Here is a 26,226-nt window from a genome sequence, read left to right on the forward strand (position 1 = left end):
GTCCAGCAAAAGATCTTAACATTTGTTGAAAATATCAAGCTTAGGTTCACCAGCATCACTTATGCTCAGATCCATAATTTCCATGTTATGAATCTCAGATGCTACTTGTATTATGCTTTTAGATTCTTTTTTTTGGTCCTAATATGCATGTTCGAAACATTCATGGATATTCTACTTAGTAGCTTTCTTTCAGCTTTCAGGGTTAGAATTAAAACATTAGCTAAAGGTAAACCCTTGTGGCTCTATCTTGCATTAATATAAATGATAACATTTACTCTTCAGAATGAAAGCATAACAATATTGATTTCTTATATGACATGTTAATTGAACTATATAGGTTTAAAAAAAAATTTTTGGACTATTTATTCCAGATCATTCTTCCATTGTTGGAGCTTTGTCTTGAAGTCAACAAAAAGCCAGGTTAATTAATTTTGATAATCCAAATTTGTTTTATCATAATCAAAAATTAGTATAGAAATAATTTCTTAAAAGTTGTTTTTCAGATTATGAAAAGATAATCTCATTACACAATTTATTTTGTACTTTAAAAATTCCTTTTTTTAAATAAACAACACCTTTATGAAAGATAGGAAAACCACATTGGGAAAAGCATATTTGTCCATTTTAAGACGGTTTGTGGAATTTTAGCAATAAAATTGTTAAGATTATTGGTAATTTTTCATAAAACTTATTTATATCAGATTGTGTTAAAATAAAAACGCTTATGCATTAAAAGTACTTATCTGATTATCTTTTGTTTTCTAGGAAAGTTGGTTTCTAAATGTTTGACTTTTGAATTCTTGGTTCGCCTGTTGGAAACTAACTTTTACCAAGACCAAAATGTTAGTTTAGAAAGAGAACTGGAAAATTATAAGTGGTCTTTAGGTAGCCTATCTTTCTAGCATTTATTAGTTCATTATAAGACATCTTTTGTTCAATAACTTTCTTTTATTGATATTTAACTTAATTCTTCAATTAGAAATATTTCTTAGCATTTAGTTTTTTTTTTATTCTCTTTTTCAAATTTGATAAAACCAAATGTTTATATTTTTGTTTCTTCGAACCTGCCCCATTTTAAATGTTCATATTTATTGAAAATATGCAAACTTATTTTTGTTATTATTAAAACTAAGTTTTCTGCCTGTAATTATGTTTTTTATCATAATGTCCAGAAAGATTTAAGTAAAAAAAAACAATTATTGAACCCCATCAAGGAAATATGCAAGTTAATGATCCATCTTGAATTTATTTGTGATTCTAGAGTTGAACAAAACATAGTTTTCTTGCTCTTTTATTCTGTTCAAAGAACCTTTATCTCAAAAGATTGAATGGGATATGTCTCCATTAAGCACAATGCTCAACACTTTTACTCAGTTATTGAGCCTGGCCAAGAGAGACATTGATGGTGAGTAAAGTGAGTTAGGCTTAGTGGGTGCTTTGAAATACAGTTAGTACTAAAAATCCTGTCAATCTAGTCATTTATTCAGTGTAGATTACTTCAAGCGCTGTCAACATAGAAATATGTATTACTGTGGTCTGATATTGTGCTAGATTCTCATTTTGAAGATGTTTCGTACAGGGAAATATTGGTAGAATAATAGCTCTTAGACTCCTTGCTTCATGTGTGTTGTGATGCCACAGGAAGCACTGGCTTTAGGGGGTATGTGCTTGTTTCATTATCAGTTTCCATTATGTGGGAAAGTGTATTGCCAAGTTACTGTCCAAAGCATTTAGTTCCTGTCCATGTAGTTTGGATTTAGGTCTGATAAGATTTGTCCTGCTGCTGGAAGATATAGATTTTCAGACTTTATTTATAGTAAGGCAGAGAACTGAAAATGCGCTTTAGAAATTATTAATGGTGCTCTGTAGTTCAGTTTCAGAGCAAGCATTTAGGGCATAGTTGTCAGCAATTATAAGTTCCTGATTGTTGCTGATTTTGTCTTTGATTTGATTTTGAGACTTTTGGGTTGAAGAGAGCACCAACAGTTCTAAAATGTATGTTTCATTGCCATCTTTTCCCCAGACAACATGAGACCAAACAATGTGGCAGGACGCATCCTTGCTTTGCCTTTTTTGTACTCCAAATAGTAGTAACAAATTTTTATTTTTTTTTACCAAAAAATAAAATAGGTCCTTCAGGCAAATAAATGTTTGGGGTTTCTAATAACCTGCTATGATTTTTGCGTTATATCTTTAAAACTTAGTGTTCTTAAACTGACTTCTATCTATTCCAGTAGTGACTGCTGTCCACATGACAAAAAAGATTTGATAGCTTAAAGCTGCAACATAATTCCTCCAAGTATATTTCTTTGGCATCACTGTGGTGTGATACTGTTAGTTGCCCTTTCAATAATACTGCCTAGTGATGTAGATTGCAAATGGAACATGTTGTGACTAATTTTATTCCCACAATTTGATTTTGTGAACACATATTGACCATTGCTACATTAAGTTAAGACTCGCATTGACACAAAGTACCAACAATGTGTAACAGAATGTTTTGTTTTTTTCCTTTGTTCCTAGCTGTTATCCTAGTACAAATCAGCTTGCAGTTTGCACAACGTATTAAGGAGCATCCCAATACAAAACTTGTCTTCAGTTTCTTACAGTGCTTTGCTTATCTTGTTGATAACAAGATGTTGAAAGAGGAGACATTTGTGGTAAGTACTTCAAGGGGCTTGAACTTAGGACCTTTTTTGTGAACAAACCTCTATCAAATGTTTATTTCTTAAAGTTATGTGTGGAATAAGTTTGCTATCAGGTTAGTTTTCCGTATAAACATAAAACTCATTTGTGATATTCCTAGATAAGAACCATATATTACACCAAATTAGTGCCTGTAGGATTTGTCTTTGTTATATAAGTGTCTTAATTTCTGTTTGTGTTTGATAGTTACTGGCAGTTTCCAGCAGTTTCATCATGCTTCAGGCATTAACCTCAAAGGTTTGTGTATAAAGTATCCTGTTTAAACCTTTCTTTTAACTGAAGTAAAAAAGCTTAGCAAATAGTTGATCAAGTCTTGATACTTACTAAAAATGTTGACATTTTAATATCATGTTACTTTTGCTCCTAATGCAGAAAGAAAAAACAACAGAGATTGTCAACATACTCTCAAATATCTACATTCAGATGTTTGAACTAACAGTTTCGTATAACCTGGTTTCTCTTCTGTTTGAGCATCTGACACCATCTCTAGTTCTCATGTTTCAGCAGTCATCCAGCATTGAAATTCTTTTGCCTTCATTCACAACCACGGTAGGTCATATGTTAAGCACAACTGTTCTAAAGTCTTTAGAATTTTAGCTGGTTCAATGGTCAAGTGTTCTTATTTCAATTGTCAAACTAGTCCTCTAGATTGCTGCTGCTGATAGACAACTAAACCACTGAAGGCATATAATATCTTAACTTGTAAAACTAGAAATAACTTGAATAACTTCTTTGGGAACAATATTAAATTAAAAATTTATTATTACAATATAGACAAATTTTAACTTGAGATGAAGTAAATAAAAGTAGCAGACTTAAGTAATAATATAAACTGGTATTTTGAATAAAATCTAACTCACTACAAAAACAAGTCCTTTCACTCTGGCATCCTGGAGTCGTCTGGTGTACCCAAGACAGCTTACGACAGTGCCGCTTAGCTGGCATCATTCCCACTGCATAGCCACCAGCCAATCGCTAACTTCTTCTCACCATCCTAGAAACACACACTCCACAACACTGCATAGCCACCAGCCAATCGCTTACTTCTTCTCACCATCCTAGAAACACACACTCCACAACACTGCTCCTTCCTTGTAGAAGGTTGAGCATATGACATGTTCAATTCTTCTCTTTGGAGAGACTGCCTCATAAAGATAAGTGTTATTGTATTCTATTGCAACTTTATTTATTTTTTGCCAGTTGTCAAGAATATGGAATAAAATGTGTCACTGTGTAAGCAAGGTGTATGGGCTGTCATGCAGCTTTCATGATTTGAGCATTTTATTTCCACTGATGGAATGTACACTGCAACATGCCCATCGCAATATCAGGAAGTCTGCTGTCTCTCTCTGGAACAACACTTTCTGTCATTTGTCTGAAGATGTGTACCCTGACTCTCTCAAGTAAGTGTACAATTTCATTTTGGTGGAAATATTTCGGGCAGCTTTAAGAAATAGGAACATAATTAGCTGAACTGTTGGTTGTTTCTTATAAAATAGTTGACTTAACAGTGAAGTTCAACAATATCATATACCCTGAGACAGGTCTGGAAAGCCACTTTATTCTTGACATGCATTAATTATCATTATATACAATCACATGGTTTTGTCTGTAGAGCTTTTGGAAGATAGCATTTGAGCCCTTGATTACTTAGTTTGATAATGATGTTGATATTTCATTTTAAAATTTTGTCAGCCTTTGACTATTTCTATATTTTAATGTTAATGTTAGTCAGACTAGATTTAAAATTCTTGACCAAAAACAATGAAACCCCTTTCTTTTTTTAGTTTTTTATTATAGAATATTCAAACAAATTTATTTTGCAGACTTGTATTGAGCAAAGCCTTTTCCACCAGCTGTGATCTGACCAATCAAGATTCTGCTTGTCAAACTTCTGATAGTGAGGTTCGTTACTTACTTTTCTGACTTGAAATTCCTGTAGCACAGCTTGACAAAAACCACTGAATATGTACATATATACTAGCTGATACCCATGCTACACTATGGTTGCTATAGATGTTTATTTTTCTTAAGCCCATCAATAAAACCTCCCACATTACAACACTACCCTACCCCACCCCTAACTCAGTTGGTAGCCTTCCCTGCACTATAATGCACAATAGTTTCAAATGAAACACCCCCCTCCCCCTCAAAACACTTTTTGCCCATTGTATCTTCCAATGAAACTTGAATTCTAAAATGGCATAACTATAGCTGATGCCCATGATATGCTACTGTTGAAGTAGTTGGTATATGTGTATATTGCCTTGAACACATTTAAGCCCGTTAATAAAACTGCCTGTATTGCAACAGCTAACACAACTTTCTAACCCTCTAATTTTATAATTCCCCTTTATTTTTGTCTCTTTCTTCCTTCAATTGAACGTCATGTAAACCCATATTATGGAGTATGCACAAACATTTCTTAGGCCCATAGGTTGAAGCATTCTAATCTACCTGCACCTAAAACGTCCCCTTTCCCCCAAATTTTAATGGAATGCCCCTTCCCCCAACAATACTTTTATGCCCTTGTATATTCAGTGGAACAGCCAGTATTACAATAACATCACATAATTTGTATGCATCCTCCTCATTCCCTACTTCAAACTTTAAAGCCTCTCCACTTTTATTTTCATCCTTCAAATGAAAGGGCTGATCAAACACAGTTTTAAACAAGGCATATCTTCCTAGCACACATTTTGTACCCATAAATTATAGAAATACTAACTGATTTTTTACAGCTTTTTTTTTTGAAGCCATATATTCATTGTGACAATTTTTAGGACTTAATTTTTGATTTAGAATAGAGGCCTACTCGTAGATCTTGATGTAGTCTTTTTTTTAAATAGTGCTACACATTATCATTAACTACAGTCTTTACATTTCAAATTGTATTAATTTTCTCCACAAACACACACAAATAGTTATTTTTAGAATTGGCTATTTACAATAATCTGCATTGAGACCACACACAATAATTAAAATGCATGTTGTGACACAGTACTAGTAGTGAACATCAAAACCAGTTGTTTTTTCATGGTGTTAGTATGAAGGAAATAAATTTATGTTTTCTTTAATTACTAAAGTCCATTGAAGTAGAAATATTTTGTCTTCAATTAATAAAGTACATTACTATTCTATTTATTATGTGTTTCTATTGGCAGGTTGTGAAGAAAGCTAAGCCTGAAACTGAAGCCATTGATCTTGTCCAATTCAACTTAAAAACTCTCAAAGTGTCTCTGACAAAACTGGACCAGAAAGCATGCAAAGATTTTGTTAAGATGAAAGATAGAAAGACTATTCCCAGCTACAAATACGAAATTGTTTTAGACCGTAAAAATGCCGGAATATGTATACATGAAAGCAGAACATCAACTGCTGCTCATGGCCAGAACAGCACACCAACTACTGCATCAGATCAAACCAGCACACCAACTACTGCATCAGATCAAACCAGCACACCAACTACTGCATCAGATCAAACCAGCACACCAACTACTGCATCAGATCAAACCAGCACACCAACTACTGCATCAGATCAAACCAGCACACCAACTACTGCATCAGATCAAACTAGCACACCAACTACTGCATCAGATCAAACCAGCACACCAGCTACTGCATCAGATCAAACCAGCACACCAGCTACTGCATCAGATCAAACCAGCACACCAACTACTGCATCAGATCAAACCAGCACACCAACTACTGCATCAAATCAAACCAGCACACCAACTACTGTATTGGATGAAACTAGCACACCAGCTACTGCATTAGATCAAATCAGCACACCAACTACTGCATCAGATCAAGCCAACACACCAACTACTGCATTAGATCAAACCAGCACACCAACTACTGCATCAAATCAAACCAGCACACCAACTACTGTATTGGATGAAACTAGCACACCAGCTACTGCATTAGATCAAATCAGTGCATCACCTACTAAATCAGGTCAAACCAGCAAAATAACTATTACATCAAATCAAAGTAACACACCAACTGCTTCAGATGAGGATGATTCACCTTCTTTGGTAAGCTACAATAATAACAATATAGATTCTTCAATATAAAATGGCTTGTTAAATTATTTTTTTGTGCTCTGTTTCACATACAGTAGTAAGTAGTTTGTTCCACCATTTTATTTCATTACAGTTTTTTCCACACCACTAACCGTTTTGACTTTTAAAGTCTCCATTTTACTTCCTTAGTTGATTAAGATTTTTTTTCTTTGAACAAAAGTTGTTTTTTTAACATGAGCTGGCCATGGCCATCCTATGTGTCATGTGTCATATCTTTATTCTGTTAAAGTGTCTTAGTACGAACAATTGTTTCTTCAATTTAGCTGCATAACTAGTTTAAAAGATTTTAATTGGTTTTTAAAAGTGGAATATAGCTATAAAAAATTATATTGATTAATAGGCTTATTCCACTTATTTTGAGGTGACCTAACCAAATAAAATAAAAGATGATTTTTTTTAAAGCTGAAAGAGAATATTTAAAGGTAGATGTTTACATTAAAAAATCTTACCTATATTGCTTTGGAAAGCTTGTTGAAAATATCATGTGTTTTTTGCTTTTGTTTTTTTTTTTTAGATTTATGTAACACCTTGACATTTCTAGACTCGCACAACTTGTGACCTTATTAGTCATTTGTAAATATGCATGCCTTTTTCAGCTCATCATTTGACCACTGAAAGCTTTAACAATATTCTGTTCATTGTTTTTATTATCACCCCCCACCCCAACTGATCCAGAAAAGAGATTGGACCATAGCACTGTGAGCATGCTAAAAGCATGAAAGTTGCACCATATGAAAGCTATTTAAAACAAAAACATCCTAACCACTGGATACCCCACCTTCCATCACTAACAACCAGTTGGTTATTCACAACTAACACTTATCCCTTATATAGAGGTTCTATTACCCTGTCTGCCATTGTGTATACACCTGGAGAAAAGATTGTAACTTTTCCTAGATACATCTAATAAACTTAACTATGTAGCTATATTTGTATATATATTATTGATTTATCCACAGGGCTTGACTAAATCCACCTAGTATCTTCAATACTGTTAAGAACAATTATTATAGCTGGACAACATTTACAGATTGTTCCAAAAATATCTTTGCTATTTTGAGTTTCTTTGTTTTGTCAGTCTTTGTTTTTGAGTTTGTCATGTTAATACTATTTTCAGTCTATTGTTATACTATCAGTGATTTATTGAATCATTGCCTCATGCAGCTATCTTGTAATGATCTCTACTATCTATCTTTATCTTCTGAAATCAATCTATGATATGTATAACTGCCATTCTTTATACCATCCTGATCTGTGTGCTAAATATTTATATTTTCTGAAGAATTTGTCTAAATCAAGTGAACAAATATAAGTTTCAAAAAACACTCCAACATTGTGATGTTTTGTTTAAACTAGGACAAAGAGAAGACAGCGGCCCATGTCATTGATAATTTATTAAAAGAAATGTTGGAAGGCAGACTATTGGACTTGACAGCTGAGTCTCAAAGTAAAAGTAAATGAAATTCAATTAGAAATTTTTTATTATTTTTTTTCAGTTTCAATATTTAATTAAAAAGATTATTGTGATTTGGCCAAATTTTCTAAATATGCAAGAACAACAACTTTGGAAAAATATACACTAAGAACTGGTACATTTAGAATATCAGATTATGCTGATGTAATAATCTGTAAGAACTTTGCTCTTTTTAAGAATGCTGAGAATTAATAATAAATTGTTGGACAAATTCTTTAAAAAGAAAAATTGATGTAAAATCTCATCAATGGTTTTTGTCTTTACATAGTTTGTTTGTTTGTTTTTTTTAACTTTCTAAGAGTTATTTCATACTAATTCAAGCAATAATTTCATGCTTATGATTCTATGTCGACATTTTTTATCTTCATATTCAGAGAAAAAGAAAGAGCAGCATGTTGATGTTTGTGAAGAAAGAAAAGTGCCAAAAAAAGAAAAGAATGTAGATTATGAAGGTAAGACTGTCTCTCTTGTCTCTAGTTTCAATGAATGTAGATTATGAAGGTAAGACTATCTCTTGTCTCTAGTTTCAATGAATGTAGATTATGAAGGTAAGACTGTATCTCTTGTCTCTAGATTCAATGAATGTAGATTATGAAGGTAAGACTGTCCCTCTTGTCTCTAGTTTCAATGAATGTAGATTATGAAGGTAAGACTATCTCTTGTCTCTAGTTTCAATGAATGTAGATTATGAAGGTAAGACTGTCCCTCTTGTCTCTAGATTCAATGAATGTAGATTATGAAGGTAAGACTGTCTCTTGTCTCTAGATTCAATGAATGTAGATTATGAAGGTAAGACTGTATCTCTTGTCTCTAGTTTCAATGAATGTAGATTATGATGGTAAGACTGTATCTCTTGTCTCTAGTTTCAATGAATGTAGATTATGAAGGTAAGACTATCTCTTGTCTCTAGTTTCAATGAATGTAGATTATGAAGGTAAGACTGTCTCTCTTGTCTCTAGATTCAATGAATGTAGATTATGAAGGTAAGACTGTATCTCTTGTCTCTAGTTTCAATGAATGTAGATTATGATGGTAAGACTGTATCTCTTGTCTCTAGATTCAATGAATGTAGATTATGAAGGTAAGACTATCTCTTATCTCTAGATTCAATGAATGTAGATTATGAAGGTAAGACTGTATCTCTTGTCTCTAGTTTCAATGAATGTAGATTATGATGGTAAGACTGTATCTCTTGTCTCTAGATTCAATGAATGTAGATTATGAAGGTAAGACTATCTCTTATCTCTAGATTCAATGAATGTTGATTATGAAGGTAAGACTGTCCCTCTTGTCTCTAGATTCAATGAATGTAGATTATGAAGGTAAGACTATCTCTTGTCTCAAGATTCAATGAATGTAGATTATGAAGGTAAGACTGTCTCTTGTCTCTAGTTTCAATGAATGTAGATTATGAAGGTAAGACTGTCCCTCTTGTCTCTAGATTCAATGAATGTAGATTATGATGGTAAGACTGTATCTCTTGTCTCTAGTTTCAATGAATGTAGATTATGAAGGTAAGACTATCTCTTGTCTCTAGATTCAATGAATGTAGATTATGTAGGTAAGACTGTCTCTCTTGTCTCTAGTTTCAATGACAGTGAACAAATAATTCATGACCTCACATAAATAGTCATCTTGGTATTTGCAAACATAATACAGTTTGCATTCGAAGAACAACCAAGAAACATAATATAATTCTACAAATATTTCCAAACATTGTCCTGACACTGGCATCTTTATGCTAATAATTTCTGTGCTTATGAATTACAGACATTCCTTCCAAAAAGCTTCGGATGTTTTAGGTGCACTTGATTAATGATAAAATTGAAAGAGATTCATATGTTTACTTGAGGGCATTGCAACAAATGTTAACTATGAAGTGAAACATTACACTTGGGGATGAAATTGTTTCCTAGTGTATCCTTGTGCACAGATGTTTAGCTGGCATGATACAACCAAGCCAATAATTAACTTCTTGGTACTCTTTACTCTTAAAACTTTCAAATAAAATTACATCTTGTATTTTGAATATACTTATTAAAAAATATCTATACCTCTTAATCAAAAATTGAACTTCTTCAATGTAATGAACAATTAATGGGTACAGAAAAAAAAATATAAGTAAAAAAAATTTTCAACTTCTCTTGAAACCTATATACTTCAACAGTTTAACTAGTAATACAGTGTCCCTGTTATTGTCAAGTCCAAAGTGACACAGAAAAACTAATTCTAAAATGTTCTATGTTACATTACGGGACAATAATTTAAAGAACATATTTAAATGTTTTTTAAACCTTAATTTTGCATTATACACAGCAAATGTGCAAACAAGAATTACTGTTGTTTATCAACTTTGTTTATTAAAAAATAAATTTGCAAACAAGTTTTTCGAAACGATCTACAACAAAGTATAGGCACTCAGCATGTGAATTATGAAAAAATTTCCTACTAAATTGGAAGATCTAATCCAACCTAATCTGAAATGTTCTTTTGACCGACTGCATTTAAACATCACCACAAACATTAAATGCGGCAATGGGATATTGCCTTCATTTTACTCCTGTATTAAACAGTGGTGCTAAATGTCTCAATACCTTTTCTACAATTCTGTATTTGTCACTTGCACCATTATATATGGCTCATAAGATGGCTGTCTGGCCAGGTGGTATGCACACCGGACTGTGGTTTGGTTATCTTGATGGTCCTGGGTTCACACCCTTCCTGCTGCCATCCCCTGTCATCCTGCAGGAGGTTTGGAAAAAGTAGTAGATTGTCTTCAACTGTGAAGGAACATCTGAAACATGCAAAAAATTTAACAAACATTTACAAAAGTTATAGAACATCATCTTATTTTCCTAGTCTACCAATGTGTTTCTCTGCAATTTGAACAACAATTGCATCATCTTAAATTTCATGGTTGCATTGAAATTCATTGTGAATGGATGAAAATTCTTCTGAATATTTGAAGTTCCTCATATCCAACTGTATTTTTAATATGATGCATTTTTAGAACTCAGACCAATATAACTGAAAAAATGTATAAAAATTAAATAATGGCTATTTCTTGTGTTAGTGCTTAATACCTGAATACATTCCAGTGATTATCACATTAATGCTTTGTTTTCTGAAGCATTATTAAATATTTAGAGATTAACATCCCTTTTGACATTCAGCATATATTTAGTCAACCAATAACTTTGTTGTGAGTGACAATGAATCTATTGGAATCTGGAGATATCAATGCAATGAGCACATTCTGTAAAACAAGCCTTTTTGTTAAATACATTTTCTGCTTTAGTAAATCTTGACATTTTTCTTATCAACTGTCATGACCTATATAAACTAATGTCTTTTGTTAAGAACCTTTGACATCTCATTGTTAAATGTTTATAGTATTTTGTTTCTTCTTTATACAAGATTACAAATATTCTGCATGCTGGTTTGTGTGACCTTTGGCTTATTTAACGTATTCTGAGCTGCATTTATTTCTCAACAGATACTCTTCCACTGAAACACGAAGTGAAACTTCAATTTCTGAATAGTAAAGAGCTTATAGACCTGAGTACTTTTTACTCTGACTTAATTATGGCCAGTGTCACTGGACTAGAAAAAAAAGCCTTTGTGTTCTCATCCTTGCCATTGTCTGATCTGTTGAAGATAGCAACAAAGTTAATGAAAGTATTGCAGATGGTGGAAGATGAAGTCCTCAAGAGACAGCAGTCTCAAGATATGCCACCATTAAAATATGAAGAAATTCCGTTATTAACATGTGAAGATCTAGAAATGCCAGTGTTGAAATGTGAAAGACAGGAATCCATTTTTTGTTACATTGAGACAGGTAACAGGTAGACAGTTTGGCAGGATTTAGGACACTTAAAAATGTACATGCTCTTTAGTTAGTTTAGAAATGTTTAATTAGTTCAGAAATGTTTAATTATTTCAGAAAGTTTTAATTAGTTTAAAAATGTTAAGATTTTAAGTAACACTTTTTGTTCTATTTCTAGTTCTATAATAGGTTGTGATTTTCAAACTGACTGTGATTAAGAAATCTAGTCACACACATTTTTACTATGTCTTAATCTTTATCAATAATCAATTGATCAATGGTTTGAGTTACCAACCTGAAGTTTTTTTTTTGTTTTTTTTTTAGAAGTAGTGCTTTTTTTGTTGTTATGCTCACACTATTACATACAGTGTACCTTTTTTTTTTTTTTTTTTTTTTTTTTTTTTTTTTTTTTAAGGATTTTACAGTTATTGTTTTTTAGATGATTAATGAATGAATCATTACAGACTAGTTCATGTATCTTGTTATTTTATTTTTAGATGATATAATGAATGGATCATTACTGAATTACTAGGTAATGGATCAGTTGATCTATGATTGTATTTTTACAAGTTTATGTAAAAAAAAAAAAAAGTAATTACGCAGGCAGCATTATTTGTCTTATTAATTTTTTAAAATAAATTTTTTAACGTACTTTTTATTCTATCTTGAACTATGGACAAAACAAAGTCCTAAAGATTTTAATCAAACTTTTTGGATTTTTATCTTTTTTAAAAAAATAATATCTATACATTTTTTATGTTTTTATTGGCATAATATTATTTTGTAAAGTTAAATTAAAAAAAAAACTTACTTGTTAACTCTCATTACTTGTTATTTCTGATCACCAAACATAAATCTCACTTCAACATATATACAATCAACAAACACAACACTGAAGTTCAGTTTTGTATATTTATTGATTAGAATCTTTTCTTTGTTTCTTAATTTCTTGTTCCTTTTTACATCCAGAACCTACAATTTGGCTGGAAAGCTGATAAAAACCTTTAACAATGGTTACACTTCATTGCAGTTGTTTTTTAAACATTTATAATACATTATTTGAGAAAATAAACTATTGGTGTGTGTGTTTTTTTGTTCAGTCTATTTCTTGTGTTGAGTCACAGCTTATTACTATTAAGTAGATGTAATCTTGACAGCCTTTCATGTAGGCATGAACCAAAAGACAAGAATGAATCATATAGATTGATCTGTATCAAAATAGATCAATTTATTTGTAAGTTTTTTAAAAAGTTTAATCTCATAGCAAAACTATTAATGCCAACAAAGTGTAGTGTTGTTTAATGCCAACAAAGTGTAGTGTTGTTCCATATGACCAAGTGAAACAGTGGAAGCAGACTCCATAGTTGAGCTATTGTGTGTAGGCAATACAATGTGGGACTACACTTTTCACCAGGAATATTTAACACTATTTGAGTTCCAGTCAAAAACATGTCTTCAACTTGAATCTCTCAATTTTCATTTTTGCATAGAAAAGGTTTCACATCAGTTACAGTAGCAATGTCATGACTGACAGACACTTCATAGAGGTTTCACTTTGAAGATACTACTTGAGTTTCACATCAGTTACAGTAGCAATGTCATGACTGACAGACACTTCATAGAGGTTTCAATTGGGTACCGAATATCAAGAAAATAAAAGTTTTAAAAATTATTATTGCATAACATATTGTTAGTTGAACAGGTGCACTTCCCGTCTTGCACACAAATAACTCAATCTCTGACTAGTGTCTTATGAAATATATTGACTTTTCAGTATCCAGATATGGTGTCAAATGATTGATTGATTTCACAGGAAACATCTTAATTAGAATCTTGACCAACTACCGGGTATTCCCAGTGCATCAGTATGGATGTAGAGCTTGACCAACTACCAGACATTCCCAGTGCATCAATACGGATGTAGAGCTTGACCAACTACCAGGCATTATAAGTACATTGGCATGTATGCAGAGCTTGACCAAGCAGACCAATTACCTGGCATTCCGAGTGCATCAGTATGGTTGTAGAGCTTGACCAACTACCAGGCATTCCGAGTGCATCAGTATGGATGCAGAGCTTGACCAACTACCAGGCATTCCGAGTGCATCAGTATGGATGCAGAGCTTGACCAACTACCAGGCATTCCGAGTGCATCAGTATGGATGCAGAGCTTGACCAACTACCAGGCATACGAGTGCATCAGTATGGATGCAGAGCTTGACCAACTACCTGGCATTCCGAGTGCATCAGTATGGATGCAGAGCTTGACCAACTACCAGGCATTCCGAGTGCATCAGTATGGATGCAGAGCTTGACCAACTACCAGGCATTCCGAGTGCATCAGTATGGATGCAGAGCTTGACCAACTACCAGGCATACGAGTGCATCAGTATGGATGCAGAGCTTGACCAACTACCTGGCATTCCGAGTGCATCAGTATGGATGCAGAGCTTGACCAACTACCAGGCATTCCGAGTGCATCAGTATGGATGCAGAGCTTGACCAACTACCAGGCATTCCGAGTGCATCAGTATGGATGCAGAGCTTGACCAACTACCAGGCATTCCGAGTGCATCAGTATGGATGCAGAGCTTGACCAACTACCAGGCATTCCGAGTGCATCAGTATGGATGCAGAGCTTGACAAACTACCAGGCATTCCGAGTGCATCAGTATGGATGCAGAGCTTGACCAAGCAGACCAATTACCAGGCATTCCGAGTGCATCAGTATGGATGCAGAGCTTGACCAAGCAGACCAATTACCAGGCATTCCGAGTGCATCAGTATGGATGCAGAGCTTGACCAACTACCAGGCATTCCGAGTGCATCAGTATGGATGCAGAGCTTGACAAACTACCAGGCATTCCGAGTGCATCAGTATGGATGCAGAGCTTGACAAACTACCAGGCATTCCGAGTGCATCAGTATGGATGCAGAGCTTGACAAACAACCAGGCATTCCGAGTGCATCAGTATGGATGCAGAGCTTGACCAAGCAGACCAATTACCAGGCATTCCGAGTGCATCAGTATGGATGCAGAGCTTGACCAAGCAGACCAATTACCAGGCATTCCGAGTGCATCAGTATGGATGCAGAGCTTGACCAAGCAGACCAACTACCAGGCATTCCGAGTGCATCAGTATGGATGCAGAGCTTGACCAAGCAGACCAACTACCAGGCATTCCGAGTGCATCAGTATGTATGCAGAGCTTGACCAACTACCAGGCATACGAGTGCATCAGTATGGATGCAGAGCTTGACAAACTACCAGGCATACGAGTGCATCAGTATGGATGCAGAGCTTGACCAACTACCAGGCATTCCGAGTGCATCAGTATGGATGCAGAGCTTGACCAACTACCAGGCATACGAGTGCATCAGTATGGATGCAGAGCTTGACCAACTACCTGGCATTCCGAGTGCATCAGTATGGATGCAGAGCTTGACCAACTACCAGGCATTCCGAGTGCATCAGTATGGATGCAGAGCTTGACCAACTACCAGGCATTCCGAGTGCATCAGTATGGATGCAGAGCTTGACCAACTACCAGGCATTCCGAGTGCATCAGTATGGATGCAGAGCTTGACCAACTACCAGGCATTCCGAGTGCATCAGTATGGATGCAGAGCTTGACAAACTACCAGGCATTCCGAGTGCATCAGTATGGATGCAGAGCTTGACCAAGCAGACCAATTACCAGGCATTCCGAGTGCATCAGTATGGATGCAGAGCTTGACCAAGCAGACCAATTACCAGGCATTCCGAGTGCATCAGTATGGATGCAGAGCTTGACCAACTACCAGGCATTCCGAGTGCATCAGTATGGATGCAGAGCTTGACAAACTACCAGGCATTCCGAGTGCATCAGTATGGATGCAGAGCTTGACAAACTACCAGGCATTCCGAGTGCATCAGTATGGATGCAGAGCTTGACAAACTACCAGGCATTCCGAGTGCATCAGTATGGATGCAGAGCTTGACCAAGCAGACCAATTACCAGGCATTCCGAGTGCATCAGTATGGATGCAGAGCTTGACCAAGCAGACCAATTACCAGGCATTCCGAGTGCATCAGTATGGATGCAGAGCTTGACCAAGCAGACCAACTACCAGGCATTCCGAGTGCATCAGTATGGATGCAGAGCTTGACCAAGCAGACCAACTACCAGGCATTCCGAGTGCATCAGTATGTATGCAGAGCTTGACCAACTACCAGGCATACGAGTGCATCAGTATGGATGCAGAGCTTGACAAACTACCAGGCATACGAGTGCATCAGTATGGATGCAGAGCTTGACAAACTACCAGGCATTCCGAGTGCATCAGTATGGATGCAGAGCTTGACCAAGCAGACCAATTACCAGGCATTCCGAGTGCATCAGTATGGATGCAGAGCTTGACAAACTACCAGGCTTTCCGAGTGCATCAGTATGGTTGTAGAACAACTGCATTTTGCCACTAAGCAAACTTTTAAATTTCAAACAAGAATAATCTCAGAACCAAATGTGAAAACATCTGGTCTACAATGTCCATAGACTATAACAATGTCTAATGGTCATTGGAATAATTTCAAAAACTTGGCAATGTCTTCTGAATTATTTTACCAACAAGCGTACCAAAACCTATCTATTTATAATCATGGAGGTATTGTAATGGATTCGCAAATGAATTCACAACTGTGTTCAAAGTTTTCAAATCTGCACACACTTTACAAGTCTATTCATGAAATATGTAAAAGAAAACGATCACATTAGCTTGGAAGCTGCATTTGATTGGTCGCTAGATGTCACGTGATTGTCAACTTCCTCTAACATAGTCACGTGCTCAGACATGTCAACGATGTTGATCTGTGGTATGATAAACATGGTTTTAGGTTTTGGTTTACTTTCTTTGCCGTAGCGGCATTTGTTTTTTCTGTACCAATACACCGAACCGCAGCAGATAAGGATTCCACACAGCGCCACCCCAGCACTTATAAGAGCCACGTTAAGCCTGTGAGAGGAGTCAAAGTCTGGCTTCGCCATCACGTGCACCCACACAGTCCACTCGAACAGAATGTCATCTCTGCGTTTGCCGCGGCAGACGTAAGCACCAGCTACAACTTCATCAACATTGTGAAAAATTAGGGAATAGTTTGAAGTCTGCTGCACCCACGTGGCACCGTCGGCCTGGCGCAGAGATTTTGCATCGTCCCCTTTCGCCAGCAGCACGTCGGACGGCACGACCCAGACTATTTCATCATCTGATGCGATGCTCGTATTGGCGGGAATTTGGCAGTTTATCAAATGGACGTCATTTGGCGCGTCTTTGTGCAGAGTAATGGCGGACTCGCCCCGTAGTGTTTCTTGGCTGTTAGTCAAGGCCATCAGAAGAACTATTGGCACTAACAGCTGTATCATGACGCTCAAAGGAATGGACCCTTCATAACAGTCGAGTTTTTAGCGCGGCCTGCAATGAAGAAAAAAAGAGTCAGTTGACATAGCATTTGCATAAATGTTACTTCAGTCTATTTACGTTTAGAATTAATTACAATTAAATTTTGTCCTGTGTACCACAAGAATGCGGCTAATTATGTTAAGGCGTGCTAAAATATGTCAAGAGATTCCAGTTCAAGTCATATACAGGTCGAGTCTTTGAATAAGGCACTCCTTCTTAACAGTGGCGTAGCAAGGACAAAACAAATTTAGTGTGTGTCAAAAAAATAAATAAATCAGTAGTCTGTATATTTACCAAAAGACAAGTAGTTTTAAATCGGCTCATGTGGGCCCCAATTGGCCATGAGCCCAAACGCAATGAAACACACACACTTTGCCTAGGTGGTACGTCACATACTATGGGCACCTAATGGTCGTGTGCCCGGGTTCGTTGAGTCCCTTAGCCTCATGGACGCTACTCTACTGCTTCTTAAAAAAAAAACGGTTTGTAACTTGTAAAAGAGTCTTACGATATAAGAACACCTAGATCAATCATCACGTGACTATGCTCTAGAACTGTCTAGTAGGTTTTATAGTGATTTAAAAACAAAATCTGCAATCAAATAGACCTTCACTTTGTTTACAATAAGATGTTTGTTACATTTGTGTATTTTCTCATTTGGCCTAGTTCATATGAGACAAGACCTAGATCTTTAGATCAAGTTTCTCAAATTGTTTTCTTTCTCGTTAGTAAACTACAAAAAAAATTAAACAAAGCATTAGGATTTATTAGAAGAAATTTCTATAAATCAAATAAGAAGAAAAACTAAAATGTTATTTAACCTTGGTTAGGCCAATAATAGAATATGCATCCTCTGTTTGGGACCCCTCAACTCAAGATAACATTAAGAAACTGGAACAGACACAAAATAGAGCAGTGAGATTCATAACAAACGAATATTCACACTTAACCAGAGCAACACCTTTAGTAAAATTACTAAATTTAGAAAGCCTTCAAGACAGAAGACTCAAAAGTAAAGTAGCAATTATACATAAAACACTGAACCATAATCTTCAAATACAAAAACAAAATGTAATAAAATACTCTGAAAGACACAAAGATAAAGGCACATTCCTCGTCCCATATGCTAGGACAAATTTGTACAAATACTCCTTCTTCCCTAGTGCTATTAGAGCATGGAATGGGTTGCCTGAGCTAGCCAGGAAAACCAGTGACTAAGCAGAATTTAAGTCATTGGTTAATATGCATGACTAAATGTATGACGCGTAGGACGTAATCATCTTCTTTTTTGAAGTAACGTCGGTATTATATAATATAAGATAGTAAACCTACTTTATAATTTTGTCCTTATTTCGACCCCCACCTCCCTTTTTTTTTTCATTAGTTACTTTTTTTTCTCACTACGTTAGTCTTCGTGGTCTTAAGTGACTTGACCCAAATTCTAAACAGTCTGACGAGTGTTGCAGGATGATAAATGTTAGTCTCCATCCATTGAACCACATACACGTTTTCCTCCCCTCCGAAAGTCTAAAACAATACTACATAACAGATCCAAGTCATACAAATAAGACTTGTAATCAAACATAGGCTACATGTAGACTGACAAATGAAGACTATGGAGATTTTCATACATGGCGGAAAATCTATAAATAGCTTGTTTTCTTGGTGTATCCGGTGTACAAGAAGTGTTGATAAGTGTTTTTTTTTTTAAATTTAACCCTTCAACTGCGTGTGGTAGTTTAGCCGCTAAACATCAGAATTGTAGGCCTAATTTCATTTTGTATGCACTCATTCTAAAACAGCTCAGCCATTTAAAGGTTAATTGAAAGTTCTATGACCTCCGATCGATCCAAACAAAATTTGATCTACATAGAAGTTTTGTCGGTGTCTGGGATCTTTTGTAAGCTTTGTCAATTCGGTAAGACTACTCGGTACTTTATTAATTAAGTGACACTAAGTGAGGTAACTCAGAAACAAGATAGAGTATAACAGACGATAGCTTTAAGTAAGCGATTCTCTCCTCCTTCCTCTAAGAGATTTAAAACTACACGATGCTACACTACAACATTCACCACATGAATGCATGGGGCCATGGGGCGGACAAGATCTACACAGCTTAGAACGTAAGAAACAGAAATGGGAACGTTTTTTTTTTTATTTTTCCTTATTTGCCCCGAGGCTTGTATGCATTTTTAATAGGTTTAAAAGCAAGCAGCCTATTGTCTTTTTTTTTCTTGGTCGATACAAACTATGATAAAAAAAACCGCCTAGCGTAATTAGAAACACACATATACACACAAATGTAGTATAAATACGCGGTGTAGTTAGTTAAAGGATTGTCGTTCTTGTCAGTTATTAAAAAAAGGGGCAGTGGTGTAGCTAGGGTGCGGGGAGGTAGTAAGTTAAGTTCCCCTTCAGACCTTGTGGTCTATAGGGCAGATGATGTAAATTTGAAGATTCCCCGGGCCCCCACTTGAGGGGGGCACCCTAATGAGTGTCTGGAATTTGTTTTTATATAAATTAAATACTATAGTTCGTCCATCGTGGTTCGATGATGACCACTTTGTCATCCAGGGGGCTAAGGGCTTTGCACTGGGGTTTTATGCCTCCTCATGTGGCTGGTGAGACCTATGTGAGCCCGGAATGTTCGGCCGCACACTGGGCAGGTTATTCCAGCTGGAGCTAGTGTCGTTTGTCTTGCTTTTTTTTTTTCTGGCGTTTTTCTTCTGCCTGCGTTGTTCTTTTTTCCTCAGCAACCTGTGCGCCAGTTTTCACAGCGCGACGCCATGATGCTCTGTCATGTGCCTCTGTCTCCCAGGTGCCAGGGTCTATGCTGAACGCCTTCAGAGAAGCTTTGAGGGTGTCCCTGAAGCGCTTTCTTTGCCCACCTTGCGAGCGCTTTCCTTCGCTTAGTTGGCGTCACTGTCATGTAATCTTGCTATTCACGTTGTTATATAAGTCAGTGACCCTGTTACATGCAATTTGTGCTTTCATTATTCATTATTATTTTTTTGCTGGATGTATATTGAATGTTCTTTTGTATGAGTGAGTATGGTGTGAATGTACATTTTGATTTCGTGTGTGTAGTCAGCCGACGCAAATCGCCCCAGGCCAGAGCTAGACGAGCGGTCAACCGTGACGAGTTACGACGGTCAGCCGAGTCGAGTTTCAACAGGACGGTTCGGGAAGGATCGCCATCGTGAACAGAGCTCAGGAGCGTCACGAGAGTTGTAGTCATCTGACCACCTAGAAACGTCGAGTGGCGTTCTGTCCGGTTCGAGAAAGCCAGTAGGGACCCTATATAAGAGCGGAGGTGTCGCAGTCAAGACGGTTCAGAAATGAGGTTCACGACAAGAGTTCAGAACACGGTCGACTACAGCACAGTTCAGCGGTGTGGTTCTGTACGGAGCATTACGACGGTTCAGTGCGGAGTACTATCAAGTACAGTTGAGATGAACGGCGTCTTGATCTTGGTCTGTGATCGAGTCCGACACAACGAGCCTAGTGTGTGAAGTCAGTCCTGAACTGTTGAACCCAGTGCAAGCCCGGAACGAGACGGAGAGGCCAGTGCAAGAGTTGATACGGCGGTACGGTGTTATCGGAGAGATATTTGTACAGTGTACGTGTTGCCAATTGTACAGTATTGGCTGTTATTTATAACTCAAGTTCTTTAAGTTGGTGTTGTATGGTGCAGTTTGCAGAGAGCCTGGATAGTCAGATTCGTAACAATATGGACAATAAAGATTATTATTATTATAGCGCTGACTAGTGGGAAAGTCAAGCAAGTTTGTTACTTTTCTCTGATGCTTGATTCCACCCCAGATGTTTCTCGTCAAAAACAGGTATCCCTAATAGATCGTTACTTGGATGTTGATAATTTTGAAATAAAAGAGTCATTCATTGGTTACTTTGAAATTTTGAAACCTGATGGACAACATTATGAAGAACTTGTTCTGAAAACTCTTAAAGATTGGACTGGACTTTGATCTGTGCAGAGGTCAAACCTATGATAACGCAGCCACAAATCCAAAGGCAACATTTCTGAACTCTCTGAACCTGGCAGCTCTTCATTCTGCTGAGATAGATCCAGCAATTGTCACCTTTCTTTTTTTGAGAACTGTAGGCCTACATGAATTTAATTTTTTTTTCCAATTCATCCCAAAGATGGGCCAAACTGAAAGAAGCCAAGCGCCTTATGCCACACACCATAATTCTCTGAGTAGAGATTAAGAGAGACTATTCCCTAGAATGACTAGACTTAGTTCCATGTAGAGATTAAGAGATGATTGAAGAGACTCTTCCCTAGAATGACTAGACTTAGTTCCGTGTAGAGATTAAGAGATGATTGAAGAGACTCTTCCCTAGAATGACTAGACTTAGTTCCGTGTAGAGATTAAGAGATGATTGGAGGGAGATTATTGATGGGACTCATCCCTACATTGACTAGACTTAGTTCCCTGTAGCACGTGAAAGGAAGCGAGCAGTTTTGTCATTTTTGTGCCTGTTAAGGCGCGGTGACTGAGCGGTAAAGCTCTTGGCTTCTGAACCGGGGGCGGGATCGAATCCTGGTGAAGACTGGGATTTTTTAATTTGGGATCTTTGGGCGCCTCTGAGTCCACCCAGCTCTAATGGGTACGTACCTACAATTAGTTGGGGGAAAGTAAAGGCGGTTGGTCGTTGTGCTGGCCACATGACACCCTCGTTAACCGTAGGCCATCTGCCCTATTGACCACCTGGTCTGAAAGGGGAACTTTGCTTTTTTTGCCGGTTGATGTATCCTTTAGATAACTAACATTTGTTGAGCTTTACTAGTTCCTAGTCACCTAGTGCATTAGAGCAAAACAGAAATATAGTTTGTAATCAATTATTTTGAGTTGAACTACTAGATTCAGTTAAATAGGTATTATTTAAACTTTCACTGACCACAGTAATCTTCTCTACAGACCTACAATTCAATTTTTCGGATCCGGGTTTACATTCCTTAAAAATATAGTAAGAGAAGAAAAGAAAGCGATAAGGGAAATGTTGGGGCGAAATCATGGCACCCGAAAAATGTAAGAAAATGAAAAGAGGAGGATAGAAGAGATTTTGAAAGAAGTAGCATAAAAAAGGTTAATGTTTTTTTTTGGTTTTAAAGACAATACCTCCTTTATGAAGCTGATAACCCCTTGTTAGAGCGATTACTTTGCTCCTGATAACTCCTTGTTAGAGCGATTACTTTGCTCCTGATAACTCCTTGTTAGAACGATTACTTTGCTCATGATAACTCCTTGTTAGAGCTATTACTTTGCCCCTGATAACTCCTTGTTAGAGCGATTACTTTGCTCCTGATAACCCCTTGTTAGAGCGATTACTTTGCTCCTGATAACTCCTTGTTAGAGCGATTACTTTGCTCCTGATAACTCCTTGTTAGAGCGATTACTTTGCTCCTGATAACTCCTTGTTAGAGCGATTACTTTGCTCCTGATAACTCCTGGCTAGAGCGATAACTTTGCTCCTGATAACTCCTGGTTAGAGCGATTACTTTGCTCCTGATAACTCCTTGTTAGAGCTATTACTTACTCCTGATAACTCATTGTTAGAGCGATTACTTTGCTCCTGATAACTAATGAATGATATGAATTATTAACGATAAATAATATATATAATATGATAAATAAATAAATATATATTAGCAGGTCGAATTAGGTTGGTCATCACTGGTCAAGAGCAAAAGAGACGTTCTTCAGCCTGAAAAACAGGATTAGGGAGCGACACTGGTGATCGTGTTGTTGGCAGGTGGCGCTAAAGGCAAGTTTCCTTGTATATTTCAGGGTGAAGTCACTCTGTTTTTGCCATTGTTAATAACCACACAAGTAATTTTACTGTTGATCCTCGTTGAATTGCCCCCCTTAGATACATAACAATATCAATATCAATCACTGCATTAACATTTGTATTTCCAAGTAACAATCCATTCAAACAGATAAGAAGAACTGATATCGTTTCGTGTTCAACCGTAAAGCGGGTTTGTTTGTTGTTTGTATTATTTAGTTTGTTTCAGACGTTCTTTCAGAAATAAAGATGATTACGACATATAGTCATGACCTACATCTGGACGGATGGTAGCGTGCGGTAACTCGGGACGATCTTGACAGGGATTGGACAATTAAACGTGAAAGTGCGTAGTGAGTAGCAGAGTGCTCGAAAAAAAACGAGGTCATTAGACCCTACCAATTTTCTCTCTAAATGAAACTATAGCCTACTGCCAAAAGAGGATATTCAACTACCAAAAAGAAAATGGAGACTCAGCTGTTTGTAAATCATAAAATAATTCTCTTTCACTTTCTCGTTTCCCTCTTTCTCTTTCATTCTCGTGGAAATTCAACGCAAGCGATTTTATAGATAAACTGTGCATTTCACTTTCCAAGCTTTACATTACGCCAGACACACACGCACACACACATAAATAAACAGAATCTCGAATGTTCCATCGCATCAGGTCGGCTCGCTTTAGTTCTACCAAACTAGAATTGTTTGATCAATATGTAGATGTAGGCTATAATTTTGTTTCCCTAAAATTTCTTACCATTATGCAGACGACTTACCTAATTACTCCCAATAAGCTATGTTGTTGCGCTGAGAAATGTAGTTTGTTGTTACACATTTTAGGCTACAATAATCTTCTTTTTTTCATGACATTATTTCTAATTAAAGTTAAGGTCTAGACACAAATGTTGAAGCTGTGAATAGGTCTCTTTGTTGCCAGAATAATGAATTTTCACAGCTCAGAATTCAGGCAAAGGGGACACCTCTAAACCCCTATCCCTTTGCGAGGGCGAGGATTTTTCAATTCGTAATTATAGGACAGCCATTAGCGACCAAAAATATATTCCAACTATCAAATACATTTTAACAAGTAGCAGGTTATAAAAATCGCTTGTTTTAATGTGCAAAATTTTAGGACAAGTTAAAACAAAACAAAAACAAAAAAGAAGAGGACACTGTTCCAACAAGAAATACTAATATAAGCCTCATACTCTAATAAAGTCTAAACATTGCTATTAATAAAAAGGAAGTGACTCACTTTGCATACAGTGAAACTAGACCAGGAGAAAGAAACAAAACAGGTGTTCACCCATCGGAGTTGTCATTCTACCCAAGGATTAAACCCCTGCCCACGACGTAACTCAAGAACAAGTGCAACTGAGGCATGTCTTCCGCCTCACGTTTCTGCAGTGTATGACTCTTTATGTCTTACACACAGAGATCTCGATCACGTGAATTAAATCTACCTGCAGAGCTATTGTTGTCAGTTTGATTTCTGTATTCAACAGACATTGATCTACTTTTGCATTGTCCATTCTTTCTCCGCTGTCGACTAACTCTTATTATGGCGACCAGTAAGGAAAAAAAAGGTTCCATTGTTCTGACTTTATCTTTCAAGAGTGATTGTGATCACATGATTAATGAATATAGGTTGAAGCCGAGAATGAAGCATTTAAGATTGCTATGTCGGTTGTATATTCTTCGCTGTATTTTGTAGCTGTATTGATTGAATTAGATAAGCAAGTTTTAATTTAACCTACCCGGCCTACAGCCGAACATTCCGGGCTCACATAGGTGTCACCAGCCGAACATTCCGGGCTCACATAGGTGTAACCAGCCACACGAGGAGGCACCAAACAGCTGTGCAAAGCCCTCAGTCAACCGGATAACAAAGGTGGTCGTCATCGAGCCACAATATATATATAAGCAGGGCCGGATCTTAAGGATGGGCAAGCGGGTGCATCAGTCCAGGACAAGAAAATATACATTTTTTTAAAAACTAAAATATGCATATAAAATTTTTTTTCAAAGAAGGAAAATGATATTAAATTAATAAGTACATCATCTCATTCTTCTAAAATATGGCATGCTTTTAGGTTTAATTATCACTATTAATCTGTGTATCAAGGATTGGTCTCTTTAGTCACACAAGAAGCTGCAAATGGAAAAGATCGTCTCTTGAGACGTACAATGCCACAGAATCACAATTAATGAGTGGGTTTTTATTGAACCTTTTGAAAACGTATCGGGGACTCCATAAAAACCTGCCCGTGGGCCGCAACTTATTTAAATCCGGCCCTGATTTACTTTTTATAGTAGAAGATCTAAGGTGGTAGAAAAAGATATGTGAGGTGGGCTGGTGGTAAGGAAACAATCCCTAATCCCTATCAATAGCCCAAAACTTTTCCCGACGTCAAAATGTTACACAAAAAAAAAGGCCTACTGGTTAGTGCCAGCTTTAGCGTGCAATTATACAGGATTTGTAGGGCCACAAGTGACGTGGAACCCATCTTATATAACTTCTTGTGACGTGGCACACATATTTCTGTACCACTGGCCACGTGCACAGTTAAACATAACATTATGACGTGGAACAATCCCAATTGTAAACCAGAGTTGCAGAACCTTGTAATCGCTAACATCTTGGAAGCTTTTATACTCTTTTTTTTTTTTCGATTGCCGTATTTCACCCCCCCCCCACCCCCCCCCCCAAAAAAAAAAACAAAGAATAAAGGGAAACAACAATGAAGGTCTGTAAAATTGCTTGGGAAGTTACAGAATTTAAATCAAATGTAAGATTAAATTAAAATTCCAATGTGAGTAAAAATGTCTTCATAAAAAATACAATAAAATATTATCAATGATGTAATTCAGTAACTCAAACTAAAAAG

The 26,226-nt window shown here is 36.6% G+C and overlaps 2 protein-coding genes and 1 long non-coding RNA gene across 6 annotated transcripts in view; 1 reads left to right on the forward strand and 2 right to left on the reverse strand.

Annotated features, from left to right (window-relative positions):
- LOC106073066 (uncharacterized) overlaps window positions 1-12,475 on the forward strand; it is a 30,655-nt gene extending 18,180 nt beyond the window's left edge. Inside the window, exons 11-22 of one of the 2 annotated variants that reach the window (XM_056004044.1) lie at window positions 372-420; window positions 766-885; window positions 1,307-1,405; window positions 2,524-2,660; window positions 2,893-2,943; window positions 3,079-3,255; window positions 3,907-4,109; window positions 4,533-4,611; window positions 5,871-6,743; window positions 8,148-8,244; window positions 8,640-8,717; window positions 11,762-12,475. In XM_056004044.1, the coding sequence (XP_055860019.1) occupies window positions 372-420; window positions 766-885; window positions 1,307-1,405; window positions 2,524-2,660; window positions 2,893-2,943; window positions 3,079-3,255; window positions 3,907-4,109; window positions 4,533-4,611; window positions 5,871-6,743; window positions 8,148-8,244; window positions 8,640-8,717; window positions 11,762-12,114 (2,316 nt within the window). In that variant the 3' untranslated portion in view covers window positions 12,115-12,475. The remainder of the gene's footprint in view (window positions 1-371; window positions 421-765; window positions 886-1,306; window positions 1,406-2,523; window positions 2,661-2,892; window positions 2,944-3,078; window positions 3,256-3,906; window positions 4,110-4,532; window positions 4,612-5,870; window positions 6,744-8,147; window positions 8,245-8,639; window positions 8,718-11,761) is intronic. The other variant, XM_056004048.1, reaches the window with a different exon arrangement.
- LOC129921681 (uncharacterized) lies at window positions 10,604-13,035 on the reverse strand. The gene is made up of 2 exons (XR_008773644.1): window positions 12,903-13,035; window positions 10,604-11,059 (listed from the first exon to the last, which is right to left on the reverse strand). It is a non-coding gene; the product is annotated as an uncharacterized LOC129921681 (long non-coding RNA).
- A 2,930-nt stretch (window positions 13,036-15,965) lies between these two features.
- The window catches only part of LOC129921683 (uncharacterized), a 30,179-nt gene continuing 19,918 nt past the window's right edge, over window positions 15,966-26,226 (reverse strand). For 2 of the 3 annotated variants that reach the window (XM_056004073.1, XM_056004067.1), the window contains exon 2: window positions 15,967-17,539. In XM_056004073.1, coding sequence (XP_055860048.1) covers window positions 16,837-17,490 — 654 coding nt within the window. In that variant the 5' untranslated portion in view covers window positions 17,491-17,539 and the 3' untranslated portion in view covers window positions 15,967-16,836. Of the gene's footprint in view, window positions 17,540-26,226 lie in introns of all 3 variants that reach the window. The other variant, XM_056004084.1, reaches the window with a different exon arrangement.

This window comes from Biomphalaria glabrata, chromosome 1 (genome assembly GCF_947242115.1).
Source record: "Biomphalaria glabrata chromosome 1, xgBioGlab47.1, whole genome shotgun sequence".
In the NCBI taxonomy this organism is placed as follows: Eukaryota; Metazoa; Mollusca; class Gastropoda; family Planorbidae; genus Biomphalaria; species Biomphalaria glabrata.